This window comes from Macrobrachium nipponense, chromosome 4 (genome assembly GCF_015104395.2).
Source record: "Macrobrachium nipponense isolate FS-2020 chromosome 4, ASM1510439v2, whole genome shotgun sequence".
Classification (NCBI taxonomy): Eukaryota; Metazoa; Arthropoda; class Malacostraca; order Decapoda; family Palaemonidae; genus Macrobrachium; species Macrobrachium nipponense.
In genome coordinates, this window is record NC_061100.1 from 12,045,276 (window position 1) to 12,057,775 (window position 12,500).

General features: G+C 37.6%; 1 protein-coding gene across 22 annotated transcripts in view; it reads right to left on the reverse strand.

The window, feature by feature from the left end:
- LOC135210713 (forkhead box protein P1-like) overlaps positions 1-12,500 on the reverse strand; it is a 627,610-nt gene that overhangs the window by 133,314 nt on the left and 481,796 nt on the right. For 20 of the 22 annotated variants that reach the window (XM_064243492.1, XM_064243493.1, XM_064243494.1 and 17 more), the window contains one exon: positions 1,737-1,787. The exons of the other annotated variants lie outside the window; for them this stretch is intronic. In XM_064243492.1, the coding sequence (XP_064099562.1) occupies positions 1,737-1,787 (51 nt within the window). The remainder of the gene's footprint in view (positions 1-1,736; positions 1,788-12,500) is intronic. 22 annotated transcript variants of the gene reach the window in all.

Below are 12,500 nucleotides of genomic sequence, written 5' to 3' on the forward strand. Positions count from 1 at the left end.
AGCTAGTAGTATATATATATACATATACACTAAAATATATAATATATATATATATATATATATATATATATATATATATATATATTATATATATATTTCAGCAATAAGTCACCAAACTGCACGTAACAAATACATACGTTGCGCTTTCGATTATTGCGTAGTGCGTCAACTTCTTCAGGGTACAAAGTACCCGAAGAAGTGCATACATGTATATATGTGTAAGAGATGGGAATTACTTGAAATTCTTCGTAAAAATTTGTCCTTCCATCATCCCTCTTCTTCTGCTGACCATACTTTGATTTCAAGCAGCTATGTTCGTCTCCGCGTCATCGCCCAAAGGCTGAATAAATACAACAAAAGCATTGGAGCCCAATGACCTTGGAAAAATCCCTTTTCAGCAGATGAGGCGTTTCGAACATATTGGAATCGATTTTGCAGGAAAGAAGCAGAAATTGTCCTTCTGTAATCAATGAGGGTGGTGACAACAGGAGTTATAGTTAAAGGAAAAACTGATATTAATTTAAGTAATACTAATGATACAGTAGTTTCAGTAAGACTGAACGTTTGTATTTTGTAGTAACAGTAATGGTGAAAGGATTAAAACATGGATAATAAGAATTTCAGACCAAAATTATAAAATCATAAAAAATTAAACTTTCATTAGCTAAACAGATACAAGTCAACAAAAGAAACAGAACAAATAAATTGTCACAATGAACATTAACAGTACATAAAAACAATCGAAATGACGTGAAAAATCGAAACTTTTCCTACGCCAAAAAAACATTCCGTTTAACATCAAACATTTGAACCAAAACTCTCTCTCTCTCAAAACTCTCTCGTCTCTCTCTCTCTCTCTCTCTCTCTCTCTCTCTCTCTCTCTCTCTCTCTCTCTCTCTCTCTCTCTCTTCTCCCCTCCGGCCATCCCTTGCTACTGATAAAAGATAAAATAAGAAAAAAAATCCAAGCAGAAACTACGAATGAGGTCAATTCGTGCTTTTATGGCTCCATAAAATCATCAAGTATAACAAGGGAAGCGATGAATGCAGCCCCTGCCTTTCCCTTGCAAATAAATAATACTAAAAAAAGGAATGATAAAAAAGTAAAGGGATTATTATTCCGGCTTTCTGGGAAATAAAAAAAACATAATCATATAACTTGTATATTTTCATACGTACATACATATACGTGTATATATATATATATATATATATATATATATATATATATATATATATATATATATATATATATTATATGTGCTTGCGGGTCAAATAATAATCAGAAAAAGTTTAAAAGTTTTACAATTTGAAGACTACATATGCAATAGTAAATCAAATCATATGATTTTTAAAATTTCAAATAAGAATATTCTTCTACTGTTACAGATATGAATATAAAACAAAATAAAGACGTGCGATTAATAGTGAAACCTTTGCTGTAAAAAGTGTGAAATGGACAACGTTTTTCTGTCTTTTATGCAAAATTCTTAACACTGATGTGAAATGGAATAAAAGAAAAACTTCACCAAGATCCGGAAATATATTTATGAATAAATTTTCTTGGCGAAAATGTAAAATGTACCGGGACGGAAAAAAGGCATTGTTTTACTGCATATATCTAATTACCATTATTGCACAATAAAAGCAAATGATCAGCTATTTCATTTTACAAAACAATAAAAGAAGGGAATAACTTTGATCGCCTCGGCAAAAAAGGGAGAGAAGAAAAAATACCTTTATCATATACATGATTTTAGACCGGTGGGATGAAGGAGTTCCGTGAAGCTAAGAATTAGAGAGGGAGAGAGAAAAAACGTATTTTATTATCTAATCGCCAATATTTTAATCACCAATATTTTCCAGACCAAGCAAGGATCTCCCAAATCCAATACGCGAATTTTGTTTGGAAATACCTTAATGCAAATGATAAAAAATGGCCAAAAATATCAGATCGTAAATGTTTATGATTCACGAAGGTATGATTCTGAATTTATGTAAGAAGCAACACTAGCGTCGTAAATTTGAATTGTCAGTGTTATATTAAAATAATAAAGGTACACTAAAGATATGTGAAAGGTTGCAGAGAAAAACCACTGATGGAATCTAAATATAACAGCCACAGAGATTTCCAAACCGCGTATTGATCTCATATATTCCATTCCCACATTTTCCATTCATCTAGCCTTTCTTCGTCTGTAGGTTTGATTTTTTAAGCAACAACCACCCTCATCTCAACTGTTATTAGAGTTTTTCGTGGGTACTAGATTACTGGAAACCATCAAAACCAACATGCTGATGAAATGCAATTGATAAAAAGGATTGGGGCAAGAAATGAAAATACCTAGAAGAAAGCAGGGAGCGTTCGTCTTGCAAGCGATGAACTCCACAGAGTATTGTCAGTGTCGTATGCCACTCAGAACTACGTCAATATTTTCAAGAGAAAAAGGGGAGTAGGACAATGAGAAAGGTTATAATTTTGGAGCATGACATATAGTGACGTATATTTCTACATGAGAGACATGAGAATGAAACTTAGGAGTATTATAAAAACGAGAGCACACACAAGATGCGAGATGCATGGAAGGCATAAAGTATCCGGACGGGATACAGCGTTTGAATAGATCTAAAAGTAACAGGGAAATCGTCAGACCTTGTCATAAGTTATTAATATCTCTGGGAAAACAGATAACTGATTTAAAAAAAAAGACATTACGAGTTTATTAAGATAAAAAAGCGAGAGTCCAAATCTTTATATTTTGAGGTTTTTACAAAAAAAATAAATGAATAAAACTCCTAAAAAAACTGCACGAAAGCTAACATAAAAACAGGCATGAAGAAAATGAAATTCGAGGAAATTACGCAATACAGGAAAGAAAACTGTACTGATGGAGTTCTGGTTCTAGAAAAACAAGACATACTTCGTCTTGACCAAACAAAACATTTTGTTTTCATGTCATATTTTTCTGGATAATCTGTCCTACTGATACAGCTCAATGTCAGTAATAAGAAAAAATAAAAAAAATAAAAAAAATAAAAAGTAAGGCCAACCGGCTGAAAAACAAACAGTAAATAACACTAGATCACTTGAGACGTAAATACATTAAGAAATAAGCTGCCATTACTCACAAAAATGAAATAGGATGATGATGATGAATGAGAAGGAGAAAACAGGAATAAAATACAAACTGGATATAATGTAATTGATAAGAAATTATGAAAATTTCTAACCCAATCTGTTTCACCCCGATAAAATCACGGTAAGAAATTCATCTTCGTAAAGGATGGCTCCCAGTTGGTTCGATGAGGAATGAAAATTGGGGATAGGAAACGTGAATGAACACAAGAGCAGAGATGGTGAGAGAACAATAAATAGGATCAAATGAAAAAAAAAAGTAATATCAAGAATAGGTGTAAATGAATCGAAGTCAATATCTACGCTGAACCCTACCTCGAATTACCCCTGGAAAAAAATAAAAGAAGAGGATATAGATAAACATTAGATAAAAGCTAATAATAATGGTAAAAAAAATACGTGCCAGGGAGCACACACCCACATTAATCACTACTGAAAATATCCTTCCGGAAAATAAAAACACGAATGAATAAATTAAAACTTAAAGGCTGGATTGAAAAAAAAAAGAAAAGAAAAGTACGAATAATTTATAAAGAGCAGAGCTGGAAGTGAGAAAGCAGTGGAGAAGCAGGATAAGGAGGAGGAGGAGGAGGAGGGAGGAGGAGGAGGAGGAGGAGGGGGGGGAGGAGAAGGTTGGGGGTATCAGCAAAGGAGGGACTAAAATGGATTTTTCCTTTTTTTAACGGTAAGGGGGAGGAGGTAGGTAAGGGAGGGGAGAGAAAGTGGAGGAGGAAGAAGTGAGAGAGGTGTAGGGGATGGAGTGGGTGGGGCAGGGGAGTGGGGGGGGGGAGTTGGGTGGGGTGGGAGGTTCCTGGGTAATGTTTCAGGGGGAGAGGTAAATGTTGTTTTGGTGTTTTCGGACGCTGCCCTGCTCGTCACTACCGGTAAACAACAAACGACTGAAAAATTGGATTCTTGCCAGCTATGCCACACATCTCCCAAGACGCACCCTAATATTCACCCCATTATTTTCTACGGCATAAATTCCAAACACCGGGTGACGGGACAGAGAGGGAAGGGGGGAAGGAGTAAGATGGGTAAATGAGGAAAAGGAAAGGGAGGTGAGGAAAAGGGGAGTGTGAATGAGGGAGTATTTGCAGAGTGAATTATAATACTGGAGAGGCTAATACCGCCTAAAAGGGGTAATAATCTTCCCTCCATAATGACTTATCTTGTTATTACTGAGTAATTTACAACCGCCCAGAAGATGTGTGTAGCTGCGGGGAAGCTTCGGGATGGAGAGGAGGAAGGGGGGGAATAGGGGGGAGGGAGGAGAGGGGGGAGGTAATTGGGGGTAATGCTTGTTTTTCTCGTAATAAATCAGTCACAGGTTGACAGCAGGTCTCATTAATGGCAAAATCATGAAATTCGCTTCTTATCATTCTATGAGGTGAAATTATCCTTGCGATAAATGGGTCATTTTTTCTTCATGCACAAAATGCATTGCGATTTGCAGGGTAATGCGTGTAATACTCAAAATCAGATAAAACACTTTTGTATCTTGAAGATTGAAACAACGATTTGTGTGTGGCTTCTGATGATAAAAATACTAAACAGCATCACATAAACAATGTTATCAGATATAAAACGCATTTGTGTTTATGGTGAAGAACAGATGATAGAAAAACGAATCTCTACATCTGTTAAATAACGTTAGGCGTTTCTTTGATTTTTATGCCCTTATGACCAAGAATTTAAAAAAATGATTCCTATCAATAACTGCATTTCTTTCCTTCAACCCTGGGCTACATTAGGGCATTCGGCTGCCAATCCCGTTGGCTTCTGTACGGAAAAGAAAGATGAGGTTGTTAAGTAGGAGGCGATGAACAAGATAAAGTAGAGGGAGGAGGAGGAGAGAAAGGGAAGGATAGGATGAGGGTTAATTCCTGGTAGGAAACAATCCCCTATTCGCTTAATAGAGATCATCAATCTACGGCCTCCTTCTCCCTCATTCGTATATTGTTTTTCGAATATTTTCCACAGTTATTTTCTTCCCCGAATTCCATCGATTAAAACTCTTACCAGGGCCAATCGATAATTCTGCCTTAATTACAGCGTATCTCATGTTTCTGTTGGTCATAATCTTCGTTAGCACACAAAGTAGTGCAAATAAAAATATAATAAAATATCTATTAAATTAAACAGCTAATGCAGTGTCATGTTCTTATTATTTGTGGAAATATTATATGGATTGGCACATGCGTGTTGATGAAGCCTATACCCCAGTCAGCCTAAAATCAAAGGAAGTGACGGAGAAACGTCTTAAAAAATATGACATTTTAAAGGAATGTCTAAAAAATATGGCATTTTATAGGAATGTCTAAAAAATATTACATTTTATAGGAATGCCTTAAAAAATATGAATTTTACAGCAATGTCTTAAAAAATATGACACTTTATGGGAATAAGCCTTCAAAAGAATTACATTTTAGAGGAATATCTTCAATAATATGACATCTTATAGGAATTAGTCTTTAAAAAATATGAGTTTTTATAGGAACGAGTCTTCAAAATATGACATTTTATAGGCATGAACGAAAAAAGAATTAGGTACGTTCCACCACCCGTCGATAGAGTGGAATTGAAAAAAAAAAATAATAAAATAACTTCCTCCATTTATCCTCCAGAACCGAACAGATAATGGATCCTCAGTAACCACATGCCACATATTTTCCTTTTACAGTATATTTCTAGTCAAGACACCTTGATATATTCGATATCATTAAAATCGAGACAGAAGCAATGATTCTGAAATAAAAAATTAGAGAAATCACAAGAGCGATTTTTTAATTACTGTAACAATGCTGTAGAAACTTATGCAGACCATGAGTGCGGAAAGCCAAAATGAAAGGGAAGTATTTCCGTCAAATCCTCCAAGCAACGGAAAGGCTGCGCAGTAAGTATTCCACTTCATATAAAGGCAGATGACAGTATGCAAGGGCGTCCCCGGCAAAATGAAGGTTCGATCAATGACCTAATAAAATTCCCTTAATTAGTATAATACGCATAACAGGTAGGACGTATGTCCATAATGTCGGAATATGATAAGCTAATTTCATATTAAGTTAACCTGTAAAACTGCAACGTCCTTTTGCCAAATGGACCCAATTACGAGAATTTCATGGTGTCGACAGGCCAGCATACGACTGGGGTGAAATAAAGAGATATAGACTCAGCATTTCGGAAATTCCTTTAATGTTATCATATCGGAATCTAATAATAATAATAAGTATAACGAAAACACACACACACACACAAGCATATATATATATATATATATATATATATATATATATATATATATATATATATATATATATTGTAATGATACTTGAGCGACATATTAATACAACGAGGGTAAGGTCTCCAAATATGGAAAATAAAAGATGGCTTCCATACTGCAGACTCGCCAAATCCTTTAAACTGAAGTAATGTGATAAGTAAAATAAGATGAGAGTGGCATGAGACTTGCAATAACATTATCTAGCAAATTAGCGACACGCCAATTTCACAAGAATAAGATTTATAAAAACTGATGATATGCGCACCTATTGTTGAGAAATAATTTGGTTAGATTTTAAATTTTTCTTCTTTGTATTTTTTTTAAAATTCATATCATTTTTGCACTTGTCCATTCTACGGACACAACATTCCTTACCGAAAGCGAAGAGATTTAACTTCTCTCTCTCTCTCTCTCTCTCTCTCTCTCTCTCTCTCTCTCTCTCTCTCTCTCTCTCTCTCTCTTTCTATCTCTCTTTTATTTCACTGCTGTCCATCCTGCAACCGCAATTTCTTTCCACACAGCAAAGAGGCGGAGGAGGCTGCCCGTCACTAGAGAGGGCTTGTCACGGAGACACTCTCGACTGCCTTGATATGGCTGAAATGGTGACGCGCCCAACGCTTCCTCTTCTTCTTCAGGTTGAAAGGGAAAGAAATCACAGAAAAAAAAAAGCCAAGGCAAGGGGAAAAATAAGGACCAGAAATCATTGCATACGAGAGAAAAAGGAATTTCATTAAAACTGAAAACTGCTAAATGGGGGAAAAGCTACGGATGGGAGGCAGGTTGACAGGGAGGAGGAGGAGGAGGAGGAGGAGGTTTTAGTAAACGAGCAAAACGGAAAAAAAATAATAATGGAAAAAATTTATTTTTCGAAACGAGCTAAACCTGCTAAAGATGTTGGGCGGGAGCCAAGGTAAGACATATATATATATATATATATATATATATATATATATATATATATATATATATATATGTATATATATATATATATTGTTTGTGTACAATACTACCACAGTACAATAAATATGAAACACATCTAAGTAAAGCAAACAAATTTGTAAAAATCTTCAACAGGAGTTTCTGGGCGAAGACGAAGCTACGCTTGGCAGGGGGAAGCGAAAACACGGAGGCTGGAATAGAAGAAGAAGAAGAAGAAGAAGACAGTGGAAGGGAATGGAAGCCGGGTGGGGGGAGGGGGAAGGTGACCGGGTAGGAGGAGAATGGGCTAGGGGGTTAAGGTGGGCGTGGGAGGGTGGGGGGGAGGGGAAACAGCACCTCGATGGGTGGGTGGGTGGGTGGGGTGGCGGGGGTGGAGGGAAAGAAGAGAGAAGGAAGTTTTAACCTTATCACTAATGAAGAAACCGGTGATCGAATAATTATCTCCTTCCAACCGCGAAGTTTTAATATCGGTAAAACGCACATAATACAGGATTAATATTAATTGGAACATCGCAGCGGCGACCCCTAATAATAAAAAATGAATTATGCATCGCTCTTCGCAGATCGGATTCAAGTCGCGCCATTTTGACCCTCAACCCCCCCCCCCCCAAAAAAAAAAAAAAAAAAAAAAAATCCTTAAAAAATAGTCAAGAAGAAACACAGCATTGCGAGACGAACTGAAACACGCTGCTACATAGATTCACGAAATAAAAAACATCAAACGTGTGAAATGGAATGAAATTAAAAGGCAAAAAAAGGGATACGAAGTGAATACGCGATGTTAAATATGAAATAAGGAGTGAATTACAAAATCGAGCGGATTAGAGAAAAACTGAAACACTTGAATAACAAGAGAAGTGTACATGAATAATAACTTGACAGACTAAACTACGAGTAATAAAAAATAAGAAGATGTGTATATATATATATATATATATATATATATATATATATATATGATATATATATATAAAACAACAAATATAAAGAGTGCTGCCAAGTGTACTTCACAAGCTACGGCAACTTTTAAGATGCGGACAATTGTACAGGAATCACATTCTACGAAATAAAAGTAAAAATGTGTGCGCGAGGGGGAGAGATTGCGCGCGCGCGCGCACCGGCTAACTTTTCGACCAGGACAGCGTTCCAGCTTTCCTCTCCTTCCGTCCTGGAAGCCAGCGATATGGGCTAATGAAGGTATAAAAAAATGGACCTGAGGTCTCCGAAGCAAAACTGCCATTGGGTATAATCGTCTTATCAATGAACGATATTGAGACAGCAAAGTTTTCCGAATGCTCCGAGAGAGAGAGAGAGAGAGAGAGAGAGAGAGAGAGAGAGAGAGAGAGAGAGAGATTTGTTTTCCCACCAAGAATAAATTAAGTTATTTATGTGGGAATTTGGAAAAAGGTTCGTTCAGCATTGGCAAAAGAAAGAATTTCAAAAAAATAGGTGTGTAAACAAATCGAGCAGGGCATATTGTTCTGCATATATCTTTGTGTCTTATGGACTATTTTACACAATTTTGGATACAGACAAATTGCTAAAATTCGGCAAAATCTTTGAAATTTATAACAAAGCCCTGTCGATTCTAAACAGTCACAAGCTTCCCATGATAAATACATAAAAAAATGAAATATGAAACGCGCGGTAAATCTGAAAAAGCCAATATTACTTTACATACGAAAATTACTTCCTTAAATAAATATAGACAAGTAGCACTCAGTAACACCCTATCTTAGAAGAGATAAAAAGTGGTTATCTGTCAGAGCCCTCCCCTCCCTTCTCTCTTCCTCTCTATACAAATGAAAATTGGTTATCAGTCCGACTTCTTTCTTCCTCGCTACAGAAAAGGCTCGCCTACTTGATGAAAAGTGGCTATCACTCCCTTCTTTCTCTCCAAAGGAAAGTTGCTATTTGTTCGAATCTCTCTCTCTCTCTCTCTCTCTCTCTCTCTCTCTCTCTTTCTCTCTCTCTCTCTCTCTCCTCTCCATCGAGGGCCTATTAATCCCCATCAGGCGACGGGGTCGCCCTTCTTTATATTCATATTACTGTAAATGAAGGAGGCACAGAAGGCCCAATCAGGCTTCATTTTCTCCAAAGGCGAATATTAATTGAGATGTAATTTCCATACTCTAATATGATTCATAGTTAATGTGTTTACATAAGGTGCTTACTTTTCCTTCTCCCTGAGCATCCGTGTTTGCCAATCAGAAGCTTCGTTGGAGTAATCATTTCCAATCTGATTGGGAATGGATTGGGGAGGAAGTGGGAGGGAGGAGGTGGTGGGGGGTGACGACGATCATAATGATCAATGACGATCAAAGGAAGACTTTGATAATTGGTTGGCCCTATGATGACGCTGGTGTCTGTAAATACCGTCGAAAGCGAATCATTTTGCAAAAGTCTACAGCCTCAAACTGCAGATCATTCATTCAGTCACGAGAAATTGAGAATTCTTTCATTCGTTGTGTATTCGGAAGAAATGGGTTTCGATGAGAAGCATTTCTCTAACATTCCACAGGCCTTACCTCTTATACTATATTCTATCAAAATTCTGGTTAACATTTCTCTACCTACGCTTCTAACGTAAAAATCCCTTAAATATTGATACTAGGAGAAACTTTGTTCTCATCCTGTTTCTTACAATGAAAAGGCAGTATATGCTGTCTGTCAATTTCCTGTCATTCAATATTGTATCGATGGTCTTTTCGGGTTTATCAATTATGTTCTCAGCTAAATCCCGGCGAAGTTCATTTCTCACCTTCCTAAAATTACCAAAGGCTAATGAGCATGATCGTATTCAGAACATTATATTGTAGCGAAGGGTACGAGTAAGGGTCAGAGTACGCAACTCACTGATTTATTCAGACAACAAACAGAAAGGTCAACAGCTCTTGCGAGCGGATATGTAGCGCCTGTCACCAGGCGAACAGAAACAGAGGTCACGCACAATCATTTACGTTTGTTGACAGATGGAAATATACATAAGTAAAGGACAAGTCGACGAAAGGCCTTGCAGAACTCCTTCGTTTCTCTTTCCTTCGTGGAATGTGTCTTTATTTATGTGAATTGATACACAACACATGACTGAAGTTAAGATGCATATGGCTGAAATGCTGACATTGTAATGCATATGGTGATGACAATATGTTCCACATGACAATAATAAGAAAGAAGATATATGCGTGACGTATGCTGTTTCTTGTGTCCACGCGTTAATGGGGGGTGGGAGAGTCCAAGTGGGACCCTATAATATAACATATAGTACAATGGCATTATATAAAGCTTAACAGAATTTCACTTCTTACACCTGGAAAACTAAACGAAAATATAAAGAGGCCAAGCCATATACAGCGACTATGTGCAGGATAAGATATATGGTGCATTCCATATCATATCCGCATCATTTCACCGTTCTGATAAAGAGGCTATCTAACCTTTTCCATATAGAAAAGGATAAGACAAAAATACAAAGCGGAACCCTATCATATGCACCTAACTTTCCCTCCACATTCGTTTCATAACAATACATCGTCTGCAGTCAAATAAAATATGGATGACGTTCATACGAAATACTTTGGATAGAGTTTGAGACACTCATTAAAACAGTCGAGAATTTTTGTCATGGAGCGACACAAAAAGCGAAAGAACTGACGCACAAAAGTAAGGAAAAAGTCATTTTGGCAGATGGACGTTTTGATTGATACGACGGTCTCTCTCTCTCTCGACTTTTTCCGAGATGTCTACAAAGAAGGAGGTTTGATTCGATGAAATATGAATTAAAAAAAAGAAGAAGAAGACAGACTACAACTGGAAAGGGCAGGTAAGAAGATGACAAGTGATTGTTGAGAGCAACGTGATATTTCTTTCTAGTCTCTCACTAGCTGATATTTCCAGTCTCTCACTAACTTACTCTACTTAATATTTCCAATCTCTCTCTCTCTCTCTCTCTCTCTCTCTCTCTCTCTCTCTCTCTCTCTCTCTCTCTAGCTAATCCTACCTCTTTCAGCCTCCTACTAGTCTCCGACCCCATAAACCCGAAACCCCTCCTCTTCAAGGAGACCCCATCTCTAAACCGCCACCCCCCCCCCCACCTCTCTCTCTCTCTCTCTCTCTCTCTCTCTCTCTCTCTCTCTCTCTCTCTCTCTCTCTCTCTCTCTCAGCTTCTAATACATTCCGATGAAGGAAAAAATCCCCTGATATAAAGGAGATTGCGATAAAAACTCCAGGTGATTTACAAATGCTAATGAGAACTGCTTCTCCCATTGTTAAAACTCTCCAAATGACCAAAACGTGATAATGAAGAAATTAAGAAGGCGACCTTAATCTTTATTGCATTTGCAATCTTAGGTTTTTATCCCTTTGTTATTTCGAAGATCGAACGCGGGGGGAGAGAAAGAGAAGGAGAGGGAGAGATTAAGGGAGGGGGGAGAGGGAGAGGGAGAGGGAGAGAGAAAGAGAGAGAGAAAGCGCTTGCTAAGGGAGAGATGGATGTTCCAAAGAGAAAGAGACGGGAGGGTGGGCAGAGAAAGCTTTGAGGAAGGAATGGGAACAAGCGGGAATGAGGCGATAGACCAAGAGAGAATATGAGAGAGTTGGTAAGGAAAAAGATCACCTACCAGACAGGCAGAAAGAAGAGACTGAAGTTCGAAATAAAAAAAAAATATACAAAAATAAGAAAAGGTAGGAAATGTGGGATAAGAATGAATATGCTAAAGAGGAAATTAGGAAAAGCGAGAACATTCAAAAGCAGCCAGTTCCTCCTGTTCTCCTTCCCTTAATCTCCCTCACCAATCCACCACCCCGCCCCCCCCCCCCTTCCCGTCACCTGAAACTCCCCCAACCCACCCAAAGTCTTATGAACGCTTTCGAAAATCCAGCGACGAAGTCTTAACGACATCAAGCAAATTTTCCTTCCGGTCGAAAGAACTGTTCTCCGGTAAAGACCTTGATAAGAAGGAGAAAAAGGGAAACCTAACAACAAGCTCTCTCTCTCTCTCTCTCTCTCTCTCTCTCTCTCTCTGGGTTGGACTGAAACACTTTGGGGTATTACTTTTTCCCAATCGCTTGTGTCTGCGTGCCTTCAAGGGACGGTTTTCCGGCTAAACCTATAGAGAGATGGACTCTAATGGCAGCGGCTAGT